This window comes from Danio rerio, chromosome 25, assembly GCF_052040795.2.
Source record: "Danio rerio strain M-AB ecotype USA chromosome 25, GRCz13ab, whole genome shotgun sequence".
NCBI lineage: Eukaryota > Metazoa > Chordata > Actinopteri > Cypriniformes > Danionidae > Danio > Danio rerio.
In genome coordinates, this window is record NC_141045.1 from 4,055,001 (window position 1) to 4,076,503 (window position 21,503).

General features: G+C 38.7%; 1 protein-coding gene across 2 annotated transcripts in view; it reads right to left on the bottom strand.

The window, feature by feature from the left end:
• Positions 1 to 2,099: 2,099 nt before the first annotated feature.
• Positions 2,100 to 21,503, bottom strand: part of hps5 (HPS5 biogenesis of lysosomal organelles complex 2 subunit 2) — a 44,187-nt gene continuing 24,783 nt past the window's right edge. The window contains 10 exon segments of one of the 2 annotated variants that reach the window (NM_001089539.3): positions 2,100 to 2,758; positions 6,350 to 6,686; positions 9,609 to 9,715; positions 10,418 to 10,531; positions 10,847 to 10,966; positions 11,036 to 11,185; positions 11,947 to 12,067; positions 14,764 to 15,332; positions 19,447 to 19,515; positions 19,604 to 19,750. In NM_001089539.3, coding sequence (NP_001083008.3) covers positions 2,698 to 2,758; positions 6,350 to 6,686; positions 9,609 to 9,715; positions 10,418 to 10,531; positions 10,847 to 10,966; positions 11,036 to 11,185; positions 11,947 to 12,067; positions 14,764 to 15,332; positions 19,447 to 19,515; positions 19,604 to 19,750 — 1,795 coding nt within the window. In that variant the 3' untranslated portion in view covers positions 2,100 to 2,697. 2 annotated transcript variants of the gene reach the window in all.

The following is a 21,503-nucleotide window of genomic DNA, read 5'->3' on the forward strand; positions in this document are numbered from 1 at the left end:
TGCTTTTTTAGAGCAGAATGCCTATGGGCGCACATTTGAGCGCAAATGCATTTGCTATTTAAACAGCGTGGCGCAACACCTCAAAATGACCCTTGCGCCGAGCTGAAAGTAGCAAAAGACTATTGCGCTGCGCCTTGCGCCACATTGCGCCGGGTGTATGATAGGGCCCAATGTGTTGGTTAAGACATGTTGCAGTGCTTGAAAGAATCACTAGAGGGCACTACAGGTAATCGCCAACTTAAAAACCCATTTACCGTAGAAGAACCCCCTCAGAACATTGCTAGATGAAGTTTACAGTTTAAATATAACACTACATTATATATTAATTGCTAGTAGACTCTCCGAATATTAATAAGTGTGCATCATTGACCAAAATAAAATAAATAATAATCTTAAAAATTTGGGGTATATTTAAATTTTTTCCAATTACTAGGGCAGCGTCTGAATCTGCATACTTCCATACTATATAGTACGCTAAAATCAGTATGCGAGCCGAGTAGTATGTGCGAATTCACAGAATTCGAAAATCAGTATGCGAGATGTACCTGGATGACTTACTTCCGGCGAGATTCTGGAGTGGATTCTAAACAACTATAAGCTTCTGACACCCGCTTAAAACACAGAAGAAGAGGAGAAGAGGAAGTTCACACGCTTGTTGTTAAAGTTACTGGTAACAAGTATGGATTTTCAAGCAGCAGCTCCAGCTCTAGCAATGAAGAAATGATTATTGTTCACTAGCGCAATAAGCAGCTAAATGTTCATATCGCCTCTGCGCATCTTCTTCAATGTGCGCTCCCATTGACAGTTTTGCGCTTGAGCGCCTCCCAGTGCTGTTTACTGTAACTTCAGCAGCTCCGTGCACGTTCTGACCTGATTGGTGGAGAAGGGTTTTACGCGGCGTGTCAAAACAAAAAAAACGAGCATGAGGCGTTTTTTTTCAAATGACACTTTTACGCCTGCCGTTTTGCGCGTTGATGTGCACGAACACATTGACGTCTTTTATTTAGTCACGAGGCGTTAAACGCAGACAGAAAACGCGAGCAAAAAACGGCTCAGTGTGCACGGGCCTTTACTCTGAGATGCATAAATGTTTCTTTGGAAGTCTTTTCATTGGTGAAACTAAAGAAAACTGATAACATTGAGCCAAAAAAAATGACTTAACATTAACTTCTAAACTACCGAACTATATGATACAGGGATATCTTTGGCTTTCATATCTTGAATTATAGGCTCATTCTAACTTTATGGCACAGTCAATGCTTTTGGATTTTTAAGATATTAAAACTTGCACATCTCACAATATTTATGTATTGACAAACACTCACTGGCCACTTTATTTGGTACACCCGGACAACAAAATTGGACAATAGAAGATTGGAGAACCGCTGCCTGCTCTGATGAGTCTCGATCTCTGCTGCAACATTCAGATGGTCGGGTCAGAATTTGGCATCAACACCATGAAAGCATGAATCCATCCTGCCTTGTATTAACTGTTCAGGCTGGTGATGGTGGTGTAAGGGTGTGGGGGATATTTTCTTGGCTCACTTTGGGCTCATTAGTACCAACTGAGCAACATGTCAACACCACAGCCTACCTGAGTATTGTTGCTGACCATGTCCATCCCTTTATGACCACAGTGTACTCATCTTCTGATGGCTACTTCCAGCAGGATAACACACCATGTCATAAAGCATGAATCATCTCAGGTTTCTTGAACATGACAATGAGTTCACTGTACTCAAATGGCCTCCACAGTCACCAGAGCTCAATCCGATAGAGCACCTTTGGGATGTGGTGGAACGGGAGATTTGCATCATGGATGTGCAGCTGACAAATCTGCAGCAACTGCGTGCAATATGGAGCTAAATCTAGTAGCTTGTTGAATCTATGCCATGAAGGATTAAGGCAGTTCTGAAAGCAAAAGGGGGCCCAACCTGGTACTAGTAAGGTGTACCTAATAAAGTGGCCGGTGAGTGTGTATTGCACATCTACCACATGAATTCATGTTTTACCAAGTTATATTAATTTTATGCATGAAGAGGGAAAAGAAAATCTGAATGTCTCAGTCGTGCATTCAAAGAAACAACACTTTTGACATGTTTTTTAATTAGCATGTACTGCTATTTATTGTGCTTTTTATTAATAGCAGCCAGTTAAACCAGCCAAACCGCATGGCATTAGTTAATACATTTGCAATTATTTTTAATTTTCTCTATTTAAAGAACACTCTAGTTAGTTTTTAACTTATGTGCTTATTAGCGTTCTCAAATACTTGCAGATGAAAATCACATTGTAAAGTAATATATATGTATAGAAATGCATTCAGCATACTGGGCCTTAATAATGAACACAAGAAATGTAGGGAAAGCATTTATGTACAAATGGATTTTTTTTATATTCATTAAAAAGGCCCATAGTTAATACGGTTTCAACACCATACTGTGTTTAATAGCTAAATAAGGAGAAAACCACGTCATGTGACATTCACGCATCATTTACAACACAATACAGTCATAGTGCTGGTGTGAAAAAGCTATGAATAGGAATCTGTGTTAAGACTGGAATGCGTGTCCAATAACCTGAAATCAGCTGATCTAGAAACAGTCGGCTGTGTAATCTCCAGCTGCACGCAAGAGCTGATCCCAGACCTGCGGTTGAATGAAACATGACTGTCCTGAAGGCAGATGCGGAGGAGACTCAAGCGTGCTGAGACCACAGAAACCGATCACAGCGCTCCAGCATGCTCTGAATCAAAGCTCTGAAAGGAGAAAACAATGCAAAAAAGACTATAAATAAATAAGGACAAAAACATTTATCTATGTAGTGCACTATATACCATGCGCTGCTTATTATTTTTCAAAAGTAGTTCAGATTGAATTAGTAGCATACTGCGAAGGATACTATACAATTGCAACTATTTAAATTAACAGATTATAAGCGTATACTCAGTACACTAATTTTTAAAATATATTATCATAAGGAAATACTCCTTTTTTGAAAAATGTTGAAAGATTAAAATGAATCTGAATGGGATATTAGCATAATACACAGTATCACAGACTATATAATGCGCAAGACGTGTCACTCGTATTGTTTTAAATGGGGAAAAGTCTAACAGTCAATATGGTAAATGAAGCCCCGCCTACTAGTGTAGGAGCCAATCATTAATCATTACAGACTGATGTTTCTCCGGGGGAGAAGCTCAGACCAGACGTGAGCTTTTACAACAGTTTTTGTGGTTAACAAACACACTGGAATCTCAGCGAATACTTGCTTCACAGACATATATCAAAATAAAGCTTAAAATCTGTGCTTTTAAATTAACTGACTACACTTAAGCACAAAAGTTTTTTTGATTTTGTAATCTTTATAAAACCAACGCGAGGTACAGTCAGTCCTGTCAAACGCACATCACATGACTGCTACTACTCAAACGCCTAAAACATTCATTCATTCTTTTTTTTGTCAGCTTAATTCCTTTATTAATCTGGGGTCACCACAGCGGAATGAACCGCCAACTTATCTAGCAAGTTTTTACACAGCAGATGCCCTTCCAGCCGCAACCCATATCTGGGAAAACACCTAAAACACTAAAATGATAATGTGTAGAACAGCTGTAAATGAGGTTGGTGTCATGATCTCGTTTCCTTAGAGTGTGCACGTGCATTAGCTTGGGCAACCTGAAAAAATACTACTTTTGTTTGATTCGAACGTTTGAAACTTTCCTTAAGACAACAAGCCTATAAAATTTCTGCATCCTGGGATAAATGGCTGAGAAGAAATGCAATGTTTTAATTGTACTGTGGTGCTTTTATATAGCCAATATACACATCTAGAGCTTGTTGATCATTGATATGTAACCCTAAACAAAATTTTATATAGCAACAATAAATAAAAATGTAAATAAGATTGTATTCGGTGACCTTAGACACCTGCATTGTATGTCTTTTTTGTTTCTATGTTCTTTAAAAATGTTTTTTAATTTCTTTTATTTATTTATTTATTTTTTTGTTTTGTTTTGTTTGGAACTGTTTTGGAAAGCAAAAAATAAAAAATAACAAAAATATATATAATATAATATAATATAATATAATATAATATAATATAATATAATATAATATAATATAATATATAAATAAATATAAGAAAAAAAGAAATTAAACTTGAAACTGAGACAGTCGTTATTTAAGTGAATTGGCAATTCCATGTATGTAATGTAATAGGGTATATGCCGAATTGGCATGTTCAGGGAACCATATAAAATGGAAAAAAACTCACAATAACAGGTTTATCAAGTTTATCAGTATGGGAAACACATTAGCTTGGCATATACCCCATCGTAAGCTTGGCAAACAGTTTTAGAGAATTTGATGTATCCCCATTCAGAGAGCATACATGAGCGAACTGCCTAAGAGGCGTGTGAAAGATGGCCATCAAGTAAAATGACTTGCCTAAAAGGGACTTTGACAGTATAAACTGTATACTGACTAGTATATTAAAAAGAGTAATAATATTAATAAGATATTAGCATGCTATATAGTATATACACTGTCCACTGACTAGTATATTAAAAAAAACTATTTGATTGGATCGGTATACTATTAAACTGCACATAGGCATGGGCCGGTATAAGATTCTGACGGTATGATAACCTTGGTTAAAAATATCCCGGATTCACAGTTTTGTGTTTACTACTTTAAATATATTCTTTTTAAATGTCTGGGTAAAAAAACAAAGACTTTTCCCCCCTTTGAACACAATACATCTTATTTTGTGTAACATTTAATATATTTTAAAGCATTAAACATGTCAGGCTAAATAATGAAAATGAATCATTGACCTCTGCTGTCTTCATTATTTTCAAAAACACTGATTTCTGTACAATTTAAATAGCATCTTTGGATAGCTTTTCTGCTGAAGATACTGTTGTCCAAAAAAAATAAAAAAAATAAAAAATAAATACATACATAATCTTACACATACCTTAGGAATGGTATAGCAGAAAAATTTGGCGATTTTAAAACCTTGACTTTTCCAAACCGCAGTAAACCTTGAAAACGGTTACTGTCCCATGCCTAACTGCACAGTATATACTGTACACTGCCTATTATTTCTTAAAAACCTTTCAATCAAGCTAGAATATTAGCACACTATACAGCATATACTGTACAACTATTTGATCTGAATGCAATAGTATTAAGCCTGATTTATACTTCTGCGTCAAGTGACCGGCGTAACCCACGGCGCATGCAACGCGCGTGGCTGTGCATTTATACTTCTGCGCGCTGTCTCTGTCGGTCTGCATTAACACTTCCGAAACGCTAGTTGGCAATGAGGTGTAAATGTTCCTCTGTGTCGAGTTTCTTCACTGCTGTTTTGCTTTTCCTGAACACTTCCGGGATGTACAAGTGGCTCAAACTCGCTCATTTTGAGGCAGGAACCGGCGGACGTGCAACAACTTTAACTATGAGGTAAACACAAAACAAAACTTTCCATCCGGAGCTCCTTCACGAGACTCCACACGTGTAAACAATCGCTACATTGGGCTCGCGTCCAGCTCGCGCCATTCGCGCGGCTCTCGGTCCCGCCCAGACTCGTCAGCGCTACCAAGCCGACCAATCACAGAGCTTGCGCTACGCGTCGTTGCGACGTGTAGTTACAATTTTTGAGAGGTGCACGTCAACGACGCCGACGGCCACGGGGAAGGGCTATGCGTCAGCGCCGTAGCATACGCCGGCGTTTGACGCAGAAGTATAAATCAGCCTTTATACTGCAAAGCATATGCTGTACACTGCCTATTATTTTTTAAAAGCAATTAAATCTAACATGCAGTACCTACTATAGTCTGCCTACTACTTTCCTAAAGCAGTAGACTATACTGGACACTGCCAACTAATTAAAAAAAATACTACCTTATTAATTTTAGATTACGAGTCTCTTTTTACAGCATGATAAAAATATAGTGAATATGATATTCCAAAGTACATAATATCTGACTAGATATTCTTTAAGATGCTAGTATTCAGCTTTAAGTGCATCTAAAGGCTTAACTAGGTTAATTAGGGTAAAGTTAGGCTAATTAGGCAAGTCATTGTATAACAGTGTTTTGTTCTGGAGACAATTCAAAACTAATATTGCTTAAGTGGGCTAATAATATTGACCTTTAAATGCTTTTAAAACAATTAAAACTGCTTTTCTTCTAACCGAAATAAAACAAGACTTCCTCCAGAAGAAAAAATATACTAGGAAATACTGTAAAAAATTCCTGAATCTGCTCAACATCATTTGGGAATCATCTGAATCAGAAGAAATTCACAGGAGGGCGAATAACTATCTGTTCTTCGCTCACCTTTGCCGTTTCTCTGCCATTCGCAGCAGATCACAGACCAGCGTGGAGCGTGAACTGTGATCAACTGGTATGCCATGCTCCTGCAGGGCTGTCAGGGCTCGGTCCGGCCCGAAGACTCGCACCAAACGCAGGATGATGTTCTCCGGACTGACCTGAATGCTCCAGTCTGTGGAACCGTTTGATAGGCCAGAAGAGCAGTCACCATTACTGTTAGCGTCATCCAAACATGAGCCATTGCTGTTTTTTGTCGAAGTTAACGATGATTCATCACTTGCACTGATTTGCTGAGAAAGCTGCAGCAGCAAAACCCACTCATCCAGAGACTGAGGAACAATACCTGGTAAAAAAAAAGAGAAATTTTAGATTTTCAAAATAAGCATCCCGCATACATGCTGAGTTTAATATAACCTTTGATGAACGTAAAAATAAGGGAGGAAAATTATCATTGTTATAATGTCAAAAAGAAGCCTGGGGTGTAAATATTATTGATTCCATGTGCAACATGTAAAGTCCCGATTAGATCACAAAAATTTGTCATGATTTTTGCACAATTTACTTGATGTAGGGTGCGTGAGCATTCGTAAACGTCAAATGGGCGTCGTGACTCAAGATTCAATCATTTCTTCTCATGTAATGTGGTATAGTTCATGACAACCGATAGCATGCCTGCAACACCTCACGACACCATCGCAGAAAGTCTAGCATGTTTAATTTTTTTCTCGTTCATCACGACGAGTTCCGTCACGTGGGTGACACTGCAATAAGTGTAAATAACTTCTCGGTTATCTCAGCAGGTGCTGCCGTTAATGCGCTGTTCAGGTAATCAAAAAATAGGCTGCATATTTACATATGGGTGGATCATGTGTGGATGAGATCAATCATTGTTTATGCAAACTTTAACTATCTTATCTAAAATAATAAAGTGTTTTAAGCAATTTTCTCTGACAGATTGGCACTAATATGCATCTCCATTCTCAAAACGAGTTTCTGAGTTCTTTCATCCTTCCAACAGAGTTTGTTTTTCTGAGTAAAGTCTGGTTTATACTTTTGCGTCAAGTGACCGGCGTAACCCACGGCGCATGCAACGAGCATAGCTGTGCATTTATACCTCTGCGCGCTGTCTCTGTTGGTCTGCATTAACACTTCCGAAACGCTAGTTGGCAGTGAGGTGTAAATGTTCCTCTGTGTCGAGTTTCTTCGCTGCTGTTTTGCTTTTCCTGAACACTTCCTGATTGTACAAGTGGCTCAAATTCGCTCATTTTGAGGCAGGAACCTGGCGGACGTGCAACAACTTTAACAATGAGGTAAACACAAAACAAAACTTTCCATCCGGAGCTCCTTCACGGGACTCCACACTTGTAAACAATCGCTCCATCAGGCTCGCACCATTCACGCAGCTCTCGGTCCCGCCCAGACTCGTCAGCGCTACCAAGCCGACCAATCACAGAGCTTGCGTTACGCGTCGTTGCGACGTGTAGTTACATTTTTTGAGAGGTGCACGTCAGCGACGCCGACGGCCACGGCTAAGGCCTATGCGTCAGCGCAGTAGCATACGCCGGCGTTTGACGCAGAAGTATAAATCAGCCTTAATCTGGGAACACATTTAGTGCAAAAGGCATTGCAAAAGCATTTCCTGCTTATTCAGATTTGTCATTAATAGTGAAAACAGTTCAATGTAGGCTTCTCTGAAACTGTGAACATTTCACTTTAATTCATTTAGGCTAGATTATTATTTTATTTAACAAAGCAGCAAAATCTCACGGCAATTCGTGTTTTGGTGCATATAGCGGACTTGTTTTGAAGCGCACCATCTCAAATGTCATTCGTTACTCTTGTTTATAGATAATTGACTAACAAAAGATACATTAAAATTAAGATACAAATTATACAAAACGAAATTCGTTTCAGAAAGATATTTTTTCAAAGAAAAATATATGATTTATATTTTTGTGTGTGCCTCTCTACTACTCATCTATTCTGGTGGCTGATTTGTTTCGCTCTGTGGAAAATAGGGATGTAATGAATGCTTCACTTTTCCCAGAGATGGGTTGCGGCTGGAAGGGCATCCGCTGTGTAAAAACTTGCTGGATAAGTTGGCGGTTCATTCCACTGTGGCGACCCCGGATTAATAAAGGGACTAAGCCGACAAGAAAATGAATGAATGAATGAATGCTTCACTGTAACTGTTGTATCACAAACCTCTGTCATATATTTGCTAATTTTTTTTATATGTAATTATTTAAAAAATGATGTCTTGAGCATCTGATTTTTCCTTGCTGCTGATGTGCTTTCATTTTCTCAATCTCTCTGACAGCAAGTTCAGGCAAGTGTTTAATAAGCAACCCATGGCAGGAAAATATACATTTAGATTTCAAAGAAAATACCTTAATATTAAAAAGAAATCGTAAGTTTGATCCTATCCATGTCATAACGAACGCCCTTAAATAATGTAGTTATTAGTTGTCTGCAAGCATCAGCACTTATTAAGATTGAAATAAGATTAAAAAATGTTAAATTAAGATATTCAGAAATATTGTTTTAGCAACACTTGTGACTGCTTTGGGAAATAACGCTGGTTGTTGACTTTAACGGATGACTGATCGTGAAGGAATGTGTAGTCTGGCATTTGTTACCCATGAAAAGTCAAGATTTAATCAAGGAAAAATAAATAAATTATATTTAATATAATTAAATATAATTTAATTAATATTTTTTATATTTTTTATATAAAAATATATAATCTGGCGTATTAGTAACTGACAGTAAAAACGTGATCTGACCAGGGCTTAAATCAGATCATCTATGACCTACATCAAAATATGAGTCACGCAACAGTCTGTTTGGTGTTCTGATTGGCTTTTTGTCCACCAGGGTTTTACACTCGTGGAATTTACATTTAAAAGGTCCCCTGAAGTGCTTTGAACTCCACAGTATTGTTTGACGTGTGATGTAAATTTACCTAAAATGTAAAAATAGGGTGGGGCAAATTAAGTGGCTCCTCCCCTTTTTTCTGAAATAGCTCTACCAATGAGAGTCGTTGTGCTTATGTGTTTTCTGTGTGTTCTTCTAAAGCATAGGTCTTAAACTGGATTCCTGGACAGCCGCAGCTCTGCACAGCTTTGCTCCAACCCTAATCAAACCCAGCTGATGCAACTAATCAAGGTGCTCAGAGCTAAACTGTGCAGAGCTGTGGCCCTCCAGGAATTGAGTTTAAGACCATTGTTTTAAAGTAAATGATTTAGACTGGTGTTTGCAGTACCATCATCCCCCTCCAGTAGTGTCATGTCGTCCAGTCTGCAGATGGCACTGAAGGCCTCGGCCCGCCGCTGCAGCTCTCTGCACAGGTACAGGTAACCCATCCAATACCTAACAGACGAATAACAGGTTACACAGCATCCCATTCACACTCAAATCTGTCCAGTCTAAAGGGTCCTACACACCGGGACGCTTTTCGTTTGCGATTATCGTCAGCGTTTTACGAGATGTTTTTCAGTATTCAAACCCAAGCGATCTTCACTGACGTCAAGCTGAAGAGTATGCAAAATCACTCTTTTGACGTTAGATGGAGCTGCACAACATTAAGCTTCTGACACCCGCTTATAACACGGAAGAAGAGGAGGAGAGGAAGTTCACATGTTTGTTGTTAAAGTTACTGGTGACTCAAACTAGCATGGATAATTCAAGCAGCAGCTCCAGCTCTAGCGATGAAGAAATAATTAGTGTTCACCAGAGCAATAAGCAGCTCCACGTTCATATCGCCTCTGGGCATCTTCTTCAATGTGCGCTCGCATTGACAGTTTTGCGTTTGAGCGCCTCCAAGTGCTGTTTACTGTAACTTCAGCAGCTCCGTGCACGTGAACAAAAGTGCCAACCTGATTGGTGGAGAAGGTTTTGACGTCGCGCATGAAAACAACAAAATGAGCATGAGGTGTTTTTTAAAACGACGCTTTTGCGCCTGGCGTTTTGCGCGTTAGTGTGCACGATCACATTGATTTAGTCACGAGGCGTTAAACGTAAAACGCGAGCAAAAAACGTCTTGGTGTGCACGGGCCTTTACTCTAGACTCACCCGTGAGCTTTACACATGTCCAGCATCTTCTGTTTAGAGGCCAGATCAGCAGGCAGGCGGATCAGCAGAGATAGCAGACGCCCATAACCCCAGCTGAAGAAGTGAGAGTGCCACCTACAGCACAGGAGACGGGACAGTCAGTGACACCGAAATAAATGTGGTCGGAAAATAAATATTATAAATAACACTTTGTTTGCAATATTTAGCTTACATAGAAGTAAATAGCTGAATAAATATATTTAAATTAGATAGATATATTCACAAAGTTATATAATAAGAATTATGCAATACATACAACAAACGAAAATAAAATATATGACGGGTTGAGATGCAAAAACCTCAAAGTGCCATGTATATACATATAAACTTACAGGCATGACAGATTTCTCATTGCTCATACTTTTTTAAAATTATATTTCTTTCCTGTACCTGGGCTGTCCATCATGAGTGAGTGTATCCTCTCTTTGTGGAGCATCATGGGATAGCGCCAGTTCCAGCCAATCCTGACGCAGAGTTTCTGGCTGAAGAAGAGAGCCCAAAAACGACAGCCTGGTCGAAGACAAAATAACAGATTATAGCATACGTCACAATGTATGTACAAATGTAACTCGGCCATACCGTTGCTGTTCAGCCCGTGACTGGACTAAATTGTCCAAATAAGGCAGGAAGTGGCTGGGTAAAGCCATGGCCATGATGTCAGAGGGGAGGATTGTGGGATAGAACTGCGGGTATGCTCGAACAGCCACCTCTCCATGTTTCTCATAAAGCCTGTAGTAAAAACAGAAAAAAAATTCTCATAGAAATCAGTCAAGTTTGGTGAAAAAAAAAATCATGGTTTGGGGTTACATTCAGTATGGAGGCGTGCAAGAGATCTGCAACATCAACAGCCTGAGGTATCAAGACATTTGTGTTGCCCATTACATTACAAACCACAGGAGAGGGACAATTCTCCAGCAGGATAGCGCTCCTGCTCATACTTCAGCCTCCACATTAAAGCTCCTGAAAGCAAAGAAGGTCAAGCTGCTCCAGGATTGGCCAGCCCAGTCACCAGACATGAACATTATTGAGCATGTCTGGGGTAAGATGACGAAGGAGGCATTGAAGATGAAGCCAAGGCATCTTGATGAACTCTGGAACTCTTTGCCATTCCAGATGACTTTATTAATCAGTGATGAGAGTCAGTGCAGAGATTTATGGATGCAGTCCTCCAAGCTCATGATGGAGTCAGACACAATATTCATTCTGTCTCCACTGCAGCAGGACTTTATATTCTATACTGGACATTATTTCTGTTCAGTGACGAGACTTTAGTCTAAGCAGAGTCAGACCTTACTGTCCTGATTGAATTATTTAAAATCAAGGCATGATCATATTTTATTTTGGTCAAATAAGCGTCATCTAGAGGCCTTTACCTTTCATATAAGCCACTTCTGACCCCAAATGATCAACTGGAGGTCAACTTATTACTTGTTGTTACTAAAACTTGGAAAGGCAACAAGACTTCTGTCATGTAGTGTACATAAACTGACCTGTAGAGGTGTGAGAGGAGCAGAGGAGCGTTCCAGGGCTGCAGTTCTCTTAAACTGCGCAGAGATTTCAGCAGATCCCCCTTCTGGATCACCTCCACTACTTTACTGGCCTGAGTGAACTCTGAACACACACACACACCGCACAAGATCAGACAGTCCCTTCACAACTTCACACAACAGTTTTATGATTTTTTTAAGCCTAAAATGACTGATTTTACATAAATTTTCTAAACATGTTTTTTTTTCTGTAAAAAATGTATCCAATAAAAATAACATTCTTCAGTATATCTTCCTTCATGCTCAACAGAAGAAAAAAACATGTTTGGAACCAGTGGAGGACGAGTAAATTACACTGAAAAAAATTATCCAAAGATGATTCCTTGGATTTACTTACTTTTTTAAAGTTAAGTGGTTGTAAACAATTTATTTGTGTTGAATTTAAACAAACAAATTAAGTTGAACATTATTAAACTTAATTTGTTTGTTTAAATTCAACACAAATAAATTGTTTGCAACAGTTCTGCATGCAACACTTTTTTCAGTGTATGACAGGATATATGCAAGATGAAGGAAGATATAAATAGTGAATAAACATCCAAAGTGAACATTTACTTACTATTTAACCATGCTAAACAAATCTAAGTAAATGTAGATTTTTGCATGAACTGGCCCTTTAGAGAATGTAATAAACCCAATATTTTAATACAATTATGACAGAATATATATTTTTTTGGGTGGGTAAATAGTAAGTAAATGTAGATATTTGGGTGAACTGGCCCTTTAAAACTTGTCATAAACCCAATATTTTGTAATATAAATAAATTATAACAGAATACTTTTTTAGAGTGTATAAATAGTCAGAAAATGTTCAGGTTTGGGTAAACTGGCCCTTTAAGGCCTATACTAAAACCAATATTTTTTTATATAATATATATTTTTAGGGTGGGTAAATAGTAAGTAAATTTTTAGGTCTGGGTAAACTGGCGCTTTAAAATCAGTAATAACCTCAATGTTTTTTCTATAAGTAAATTATGACAGAATATTTTTTTTTTTTTGTGGATAAATAGTAAGTAATTTTTTTTGGGTTGAACTGGCCCTTTAAAGCCTGTAATAAATAAAGTTTAATACAAGTAATGTTAATATAAGCTAATTATGACTTTTTTTTGTGTGGGTAAATAATAAGTAAAATTTCAGTTTTGGCCTTTTGAAGCTTTAATAAACCCAATACATTTTAATATAAGTAAATAGTAAATAAACATTAATTATAAGTAAATAGTAATAAGTAAATTATGACAGACTATTGTTCTTAGGGTGGGTTAATAGTAAGTAATTTATCATTTTTGAGTGAACTGGCCCTTTAAAGCCTGTAATAAACCCAATACTTTTTAATACAAGTAAATTATGATAGAATATTTATTTTTAGGGTGATTAAATAGTAAGTAAATGTAGATTTTTGGGTAAACTGGCTCTTTAAAGCCTGTAACAAACCCAGTATTATATTCATTAGTAATTATGACAGAATATTGTTCTTAGGGTGGGTAAATAGTAGGTAAATTTGTATTATTGGGTAAATTGGCCCTTTAAAGCCTGTAATAAACCAACCACTTTTTAACATAAATCAATTGTGATAGAATATTGTTTTTAGGGTGGGTAAATAGTAAGTAAATTTTCATTTTTGGGTGAACTGAGCCCTTAAAGCCTGTAATAAATCCAATATTTTTTTGATGTAAGCAAATTATGACATTTTTGTGTGGGTAAATAAATAGTAAGGATAAGTAAATAGTAGTAAGTAAATTGTGACAGAATATTGTTTTTAGGGTGGGTAAATAGTAAAATTTCAGTTTTGGCCTTTTCTAGTTTATAATAAATGCAATACATTTTAATATAAGTAAATAGTAAATAAATAGTAAGTATAAGTAAATAGTTGTTAGTAAATTATGATAGAATATATATTTTTAAGGTGGGCAAATAGTAAGTAAAATTTCGTTTTTGGGTGAACTGGCCCTATTAAGCCTATAATAAAATCCATATTTTTATTATAAGTAAACTATAAAACAATATATATAGTCATATTATATATAGTATATACATTTTTTTATAAGTATTTTTTTAAGGGTTTGCGAATAGAAGGTAAATTTGCATTTTTGGGTTATCCGGGCCTTTAAAATCTGTACTAAAGCCTTCCTTTTTTTAATATAAGATTTTTTTTAGCATCTTGCATTTATTTGACACGATGGTATGATGACAGGAAATAACATAGAAGAAAGAGAGGAGATCAGGAAAGAACAACAGGCACTACTACTGCTCTGATAAACCCAATTTTGCAGCTAATCTCTGTACAGCAGGGGTCACCAACATGATGCCCGTGGGCACCAGGTAGCCCGCCAGGTTCACATGAGTTGCCCGCGGGTCTGTTCTAGAAAATAGCTCACCATAGCACCACATATGAGTAAGCTGCATCTAATATTTTTATAGGTATTCTTTTTAAATCACACTTGCATTGGTGTAAATTTGAAAATTACTTTAAGTTATATATTTAAAAAAAAACTTTAAAAACGATTTCAGACAAATGAAGTGTTGCATATTGATATTTATCTGACTTGTTAAATCATTGTTGACTTACTGTGAGAAATCATTAATATGATCAATGTCTTCACATAGATGACTATTATTAATTATTAATAATCACATATAATTAAAAGTAAATTAAGAAACATTTGTTATTTAATAACTGGTAGCCCTTCACACTAATCGGTACCCAAGAAGTAGCTCTCAGTTTCCAAAAAGTTGGTGACCCCTGCTGTACAGTAAACTCACCCAGCATGCCAGCGATGTAGGCCTTCAGCACCTCACGGTTCTCCCTGTACCTCAGCATACACATCCTCCTCACTCTTTCCTGGTCCAACAGGAAGAAGAACCTCCTCAGGAACACACACACGCTTTCCATCCCTCCTCTCCCGGGACATCCCATCTCCAGATACAGACAGGCCAGCAGCGAGAGGTCAGCCTGCAGGTCAGGAGGCAGAGGTTTGGGGGAAAACAGCTGTATGAGTTCAACATGGTTTGCAAGAGGAGGGAACTGTGCTCGGACTGGGGCGATGGAACAGGGGGTGCTCTCTCTAAAGTCCTCTTCTTCAGTGTGGGTTGCGGATTCATCTGGGTCAGCAGCAGGCGATGTTGAGATCTCTGGTTGGACCACGACGCAGCAAGACATTGATGAGACGAGCTCTTCCTCCTCCAGGGTTTTCTCCTCTGGATTTGTTGTTTCTACAGGTAGGATTTGATCCTCCGGACCCAAAGCTCTCTCCAGAACTGGAGCCCACTCCTGAAGCACATCACTGAGGCAGAGAGGGTCCAGTAAAACCATCGGGTCCTGGATCTGAGAGCTGCAGAGGGATATATGAGCCATTCTTCAGCTACGAACACTTTTAGCCTTGTGAAGTTGAGTAAAAAAAAACTTGTTCTAAATTAATGTAACATAGCCTCATAAGTTTAAACAATTTGTCTAGTACAGGGGTGGCCAACCCTGTTCCTGGAGAGCCACCTTCCAGCAGATTTCAGTTGCTACCCATATCAAACACACCTGAACCAATTAATTAGGACCTGAACACCACGTGGTAATTACAGGCAGGTGTGTTTGATATGGGTTGCAACTGAAATCTGCAGGACGGTGGCTCTCCAGGAACAGGGTTGGCCACCCCTGGTCCAGTTTTAAGATCTGTAATGCTGCGTTCACACCAGACGCGGAACGCGAGTGATTTACATGTTAAGTCAATGCAAACATGCGAATAGACATCCTGCGACGCGATACGCGCGAATGGCACTGCGCGAATAAAGCAAATTGCGCAAATGGCGTGGGGCGAATTGAGCGTGCTTAACGAGCGTTTCATGGGAATCTCTCGATTTCGAAAATCTGAACTTCAGCGTACATTCGCGCCGCGTTAACCAATCAGAAGCTTGCTCTTGTGGGGGCGTGATTGTGATGTATCGCCTGTTGTCGGTGTTCCGAGGGAAATCCTCCAGCCTTCACCGACAACAGTTCATCAAACTGGGCTTGGCTCAGTCTGAAGCACGGCTGAAAGCCTCCGTCATCCAGGTTCAGTTTCTGGAGGAGTTTATGAGCTCACAGAGCTGGAGGCACCTCTGAAAGGATGTAGTGGACTCAGACACGACCCTAAACGTATCGACGCTGTTTTTCAGTCTTCATAAAGCACATAAACACTGTTATTTTCTTCATAAAATCCATGTTAGCCATTTAGCTACGAAGCTAGAGTCTTCGGGCAGACAGAAGCCCTGCCCATCACGCGAATCCACGTCTGTTCTGAAGTGAATTTGACACGCGAATGAAGTGGGGTTTGACGCGCGTATGAAGCGAGTAAACTCAAATGTTCACGCGGCTATTTACGCGCGAATATCGCGATTTATCCGCGCCTTCCGCGTCTGGTGTGAACACAGCATAAGAGGACAAACTTAGATAAGACAAAAAACAGTTTCTCCATCATGAACTAAACAAATGTCAATTCCACCACATCTCAATTGTTATGTATTTTCTTTAAATAATTAAATAATATTATGAAAATAACATAAATAAATAAATATCTTAAGTAGTGAGGCTTTTGTGTGTGTATTGCGTGTGGTTCTCTTCTCTCCGCCTCTGTCTCTGAATGGGTTTCATCATTGCCGCACAGGTGCAGTGAATCAGGTGCCAGCCAGCAAGTGGAGGCCGGCTTGTTTGAGAAGACAATTTAAACCGGACTGTGAGAAAGAATTACCCATACGTTCAATCATTTTTAGAAATCGTTCTGTCTTTAACACTTATTGGAAAAACATGCTTTCTGAAAACGACTAAGAAACCCCAAATTGTATTAATCTCCATAAATCACGTATTTTTGTGCAATTGAAATGTTCAATGCACAACATAAAAACACAATACTTGAAAACGGATCTGTTTATGTTTAGTTTTGATAGTTTTATTAAATGTAATTATCTTAAATTGGTTTTTAAATGTTTAAATAAGCATGCTCCAATCCTGTTTTCTGATCTAATCAGTAGGCATCAAACCTCTGACAGAGTTCCACGAGCAACTGCTAATGGTGACTGTCTAGTGCCAAATTGTAAGACCTCCTTTGGTCAATCTGTCTTCTCTGTAAAGGGAGCCAAACTGTGGAATGATTTACCGGTTAGCTTAAAATCAGAAAGTAATCTAAATATTTTTAGTTTGGTTTAGTTTTTAAAAAGTGGTTAAAAACAAAACAGCAGTGTTTGCACAAATAGTCTACAGTTAGTTGGTTGGATCATGTCGCCTTTGGTTTTGCCTTCAGTAATTTTGTGTAAATATATGTAATGTTGTCTATATGTATTTATTATATTTCCACTTTGTCAATTTTTAAGTCTCCTTTGGACAGGTGTTGAGAATTAGCAAGTTTGCTAAAACACTTAAACAAATGCATTTGGTTGTCCAGTGTAATTGTGATGTCCATGTCAAATAAATAAATAATAATATTATGTATACTCACTGTATATCAGTTCAAATATATTCATTCATTTTCCTTCAGCTTAGTCCCTTTATCAGGGGTTGCCACAGCGGAATGAACCGCCAACTTATGCGGTTTAATCATTTAAAACATAACAAATGATCACTTATACTTTTATATAAGACCTGGTAAAAATAAGTACGTTATTTAATTTATAGATAAATATATCTGGGTCATCTCACAGCAGAAAGGTCACTGGTTCGAGTCTCGGCTGGGCCAGTTGGCATTTCTGTGTGCAGTTTGCATGTTCTCCCTGTGTTGGTGTGGGTTTCTTCCGTGTGCTCCGGTTTCCCCCACAGTCCAAACACATGCGCTATAGGGGAATTGAATAAACTAAACTTGCCGTAGAGCAGGGATTCCCAAACTTTTTTTTTCCCGGATTATAAATCCCACCATAATATTTTAATATGGAAAAATAGGTAAAAAATGTATCCATTAAAAGCAGTTAAAAATATATGGTGTGCGGCTTTTTGGATTTAGCGATTTGATATGCACAAAATGAGGCTCGAAGTGCTTTTTGTGGGATGCTGGCTGTAAATGTGATCACTTTTTTGTTGAAAAAGATCCTCTTCTTTTTTTTTCAGAAGAGAATATGATCAACCTTTGATTAAGCCCCGTGATTATGATCAAGCCCCGTCACATCGCAGTAAACTCCACTGCTAGTGTATAGTCATAAGAAACTAAATAGCTTTTTAATCGACTACTACAAGCTGGGAAAACGTCAGATAAATATGCCAAAGCAGTTAACATTATTGCTGAATAGATCTAATATTTGCTTGAGGAAGGAATGATGGGGGATGTTACATTACTATTACTATTTTCCATAACATCTATGCACTTCCATAACATTAGCTGACGTTAAAACTAACAGATAGCACTATAGCTGTTTATTGATTAGCAATCTGTCAACATTGGGATGTAAAAAAATATAGGACAACAAATAGCTTCAAATGATAGAATACATAGCAAACATTAGAAAATATTGACAATGAAATAAAAGGTTTAGCTTATTAAAATCAATGGCCTATACAGAAATTAAATAGAAAATAAAGCTATAAAATCTATTTCACTTTTAATTGTATTTGCATATTGAATAAAGTTACTAGAGTTATTTAGTGAAGAGCAGCAGATGAATCTCTCATTGTGTTTTGTTTGATAACAGAGGTGTTAATGTAAGAATGCACAGATCTATAATGAAGCATTCGACTACTTTAATAACTGTTTGTGCTCATTTAAGAGACAATTAGTAGTGTTTAAAATAAAAAACGCAGGACGGAGCAAAAAAAAAGAAGAAAGAAAACGAAAAAAAGAAGACTTTTCCGACGGTGCCTTACTGAGAGCTCCACTCAGCGCGAGCTCTACCAGCTAAATGCAGATTGCGAGGGCTCAAACGGAGCAGTGCTCTTAATGTCGAGCGAAAAAAAAGAAAAAGACAGCTGTGAAACATAACCAGCTTTGTCTTTTTGTAGGAAACACACTTTAGATATTTTTAGGGTAAGAGGTTTTTGAGTTATTGCCGTCAATCGTACTGGTTTCGATTCACCACCATGTAAATATAGCTGCAGCTATTTGACGTTGCACGACCCACCTTTGTTCACCGTGAGACCCACTAGTGGGTTGCGACCCACAGTTTGAAAACCCCTGCCGTAGAGTATGAGTGTGTATGGGTGTTTCCCAGTGCTGGGTTGCAGTTGGAAGGGCCTCCACTGTGTTAAACATATGCTGGATAAGTTGGCGGTTCATTCCGCTGTGGCGACCCCAGATTAATAAAAGGACTAAGCCGAAGGAAAATGAATGAATGAATCCTAATGTAAAATGTCTTTCAGAAAACAAACTACAAACAAAAATAAAAAGCTGCATATTAACATCTCTCATTCATATATCTCAGCACCCAAATATTAATTCAAATATTGATATAGCTTATAGTCATTATAATAAATAAACGACAACAGGAAGTGGCACTCACATGGCTTTCTTAGTAGCGGCTCTCAGCTCCAGCAGCTCAGACTCAGAGCTGGACTCTTCAGTGTTTAACCTAAGAGAGAGACCGTCACAAACCACCCTCAACACAATGCGTCAGTCAGAAAACATCAGAAGGGCGTCAGAACACGAAACGCACTCACTCCTGCTCGCTTTCCTCGGAAATGGGGCTCGCTGTGGAAGCAACCTCACCCTGAACGCCCTCCCGGAGGTCAGGCCGAGGCCAAAGGTCAGCGTTCATCTGAAGAGTGTTGATCTTCTCTGTGGTCTTTTTCATGAAGCTGGAAACACTGATAAAGCGCACGCACGCACACACACACACACACACAACGCTGAGTGATGATGGCAGTGCAAAAGAAAAGCATCAGGTTACTTAATGCATATGGAAAATAGCAAAGTGTTTACCTCACCAATCAAACGCATCAGCAATGAGACAATGAGACAAAGCCCAAAGTGACATGCGATGAAACAGGAAGTTGCCGTTTTAAAAATAACCTCTGTGCGAGAGCAGCTGCATTATAATGTGCATTCAAATAGTGTGTGATTCTTCACTGGAGGTTTGCTTCCTTGTGATTCAGCCAATCAGAGCACAGAATATATCAAGTGTTACTTTTAGGAGGAAGTGAAATTATTAGTGTGTAATACTTTGGAGGGCAGATGTTTATGTGTGTGACTGTGTGCTAATGTCAGTCTGCCTAAGTGTGCATTTCTGTGAGTGAGTGTGTCTGTATGCGAGTGTGTAACTCTCTGTGTGTGTGTGTGTGTGTGTGTGTGCATGTATCTGTATAGGAGTGTGTGAAAATGTCTGTCTGTGTGCGTGTGTGTGTGTGTGTGTGTGTGCGCATGTTTCTTATGTGTGTAAATCTGTATGGTGAGTGTGTGTGTGTGTCAGTCTGTCTATGTGTGCATTTCTGTGAGTGAGTGTGTATGTGAGCGTACCTGTATGCGAGTGTGTAACTCGCTGTGTGTGTGTGTGTGTGCGTGTATCTGTGTGAAAATGTCTGTGTGTGTGTATGTGTGTGTGTGTGTGTGCATGTTTCTTGTGTGCATATCTGTGTGTGAGTGTCTAATGTGTGTTAATCTGTATGGTGAGTGTGTGTGTGTGTGTGTGATTGTGTGTGTCAGTCTGTCTATGTTTGCGTGTGCGTTACTGTAAGTCAGCTTGTCTGTGAGTGTCCATGTGTCTGTGTGTGTGAGTGTGTACGAGTCTGTCTGAATGTGAGTGTGTATCTGTATGCGAGTGTGTGAGAATGTATGTCACTGTGTGTCTGTGTGTATGTTTTTGTGAGTGAATGCTTGTGTGAGTGTGCGTATATCTGTAGGTGTATCTGTAAATCTGAATGGGCATGTCACGTGTGTGTGTGTGTGTGTGTGTGTGTGTGTATACCTTTATTTCTGTGTGCATGTGTCTGCATCTCTCTCTGTGTGTATGCATGTGTGCACGTCTTTCGTTGTGTGTATGACTCTGTGATCGAGTGTGTGCTTGTGTGGTAGTGTGAGTATATCTGTGTGAAAGATTCTAGTGTGTGTAAATCTGTATGCTAGAGTGTGTGTTTGCATCTCTCTCTGCATGTCTCTGTGTATGAGTGCATCTCTCTCTCTCTGTGTATCTCTCTGCGAGTGAGTGTGTGCTTGTGTGAGAGTGTGCGTATATCTGTGTGTGAGTGTCTAATGTGTGTAAATCTGTATGGTGTGTGTGTGTGTGTGTGTGTGTGTGTGATTGTGTGTGTCAGTCTGTCTATGTTTGCGTGTGCGTTACTGTAAGTCAGCTTGTCTGTGAGTGTCCATGTGTCTGTGTGTGTGAGTGTGTACGAGTCTGTCTGAATGTGAGTGTGTAAATCTGTATGCTAGAGTGTGTGTTTGCATCTCTCTCTGCATGTCTCTGTGTATGAGTGCATCTCTCTCTCTGTGTATCTCTCTGCGAGTGAGTGTGTGCTTGTGTGAGAGTGTGCGTATATCGGTGTGTGAGTGTCTAGTGTGTATAAATCTGTATGCTGAGTGTGTGTGTGTGTAACTGTGAGTGTGTGAGAGTGTGTCTGTGCG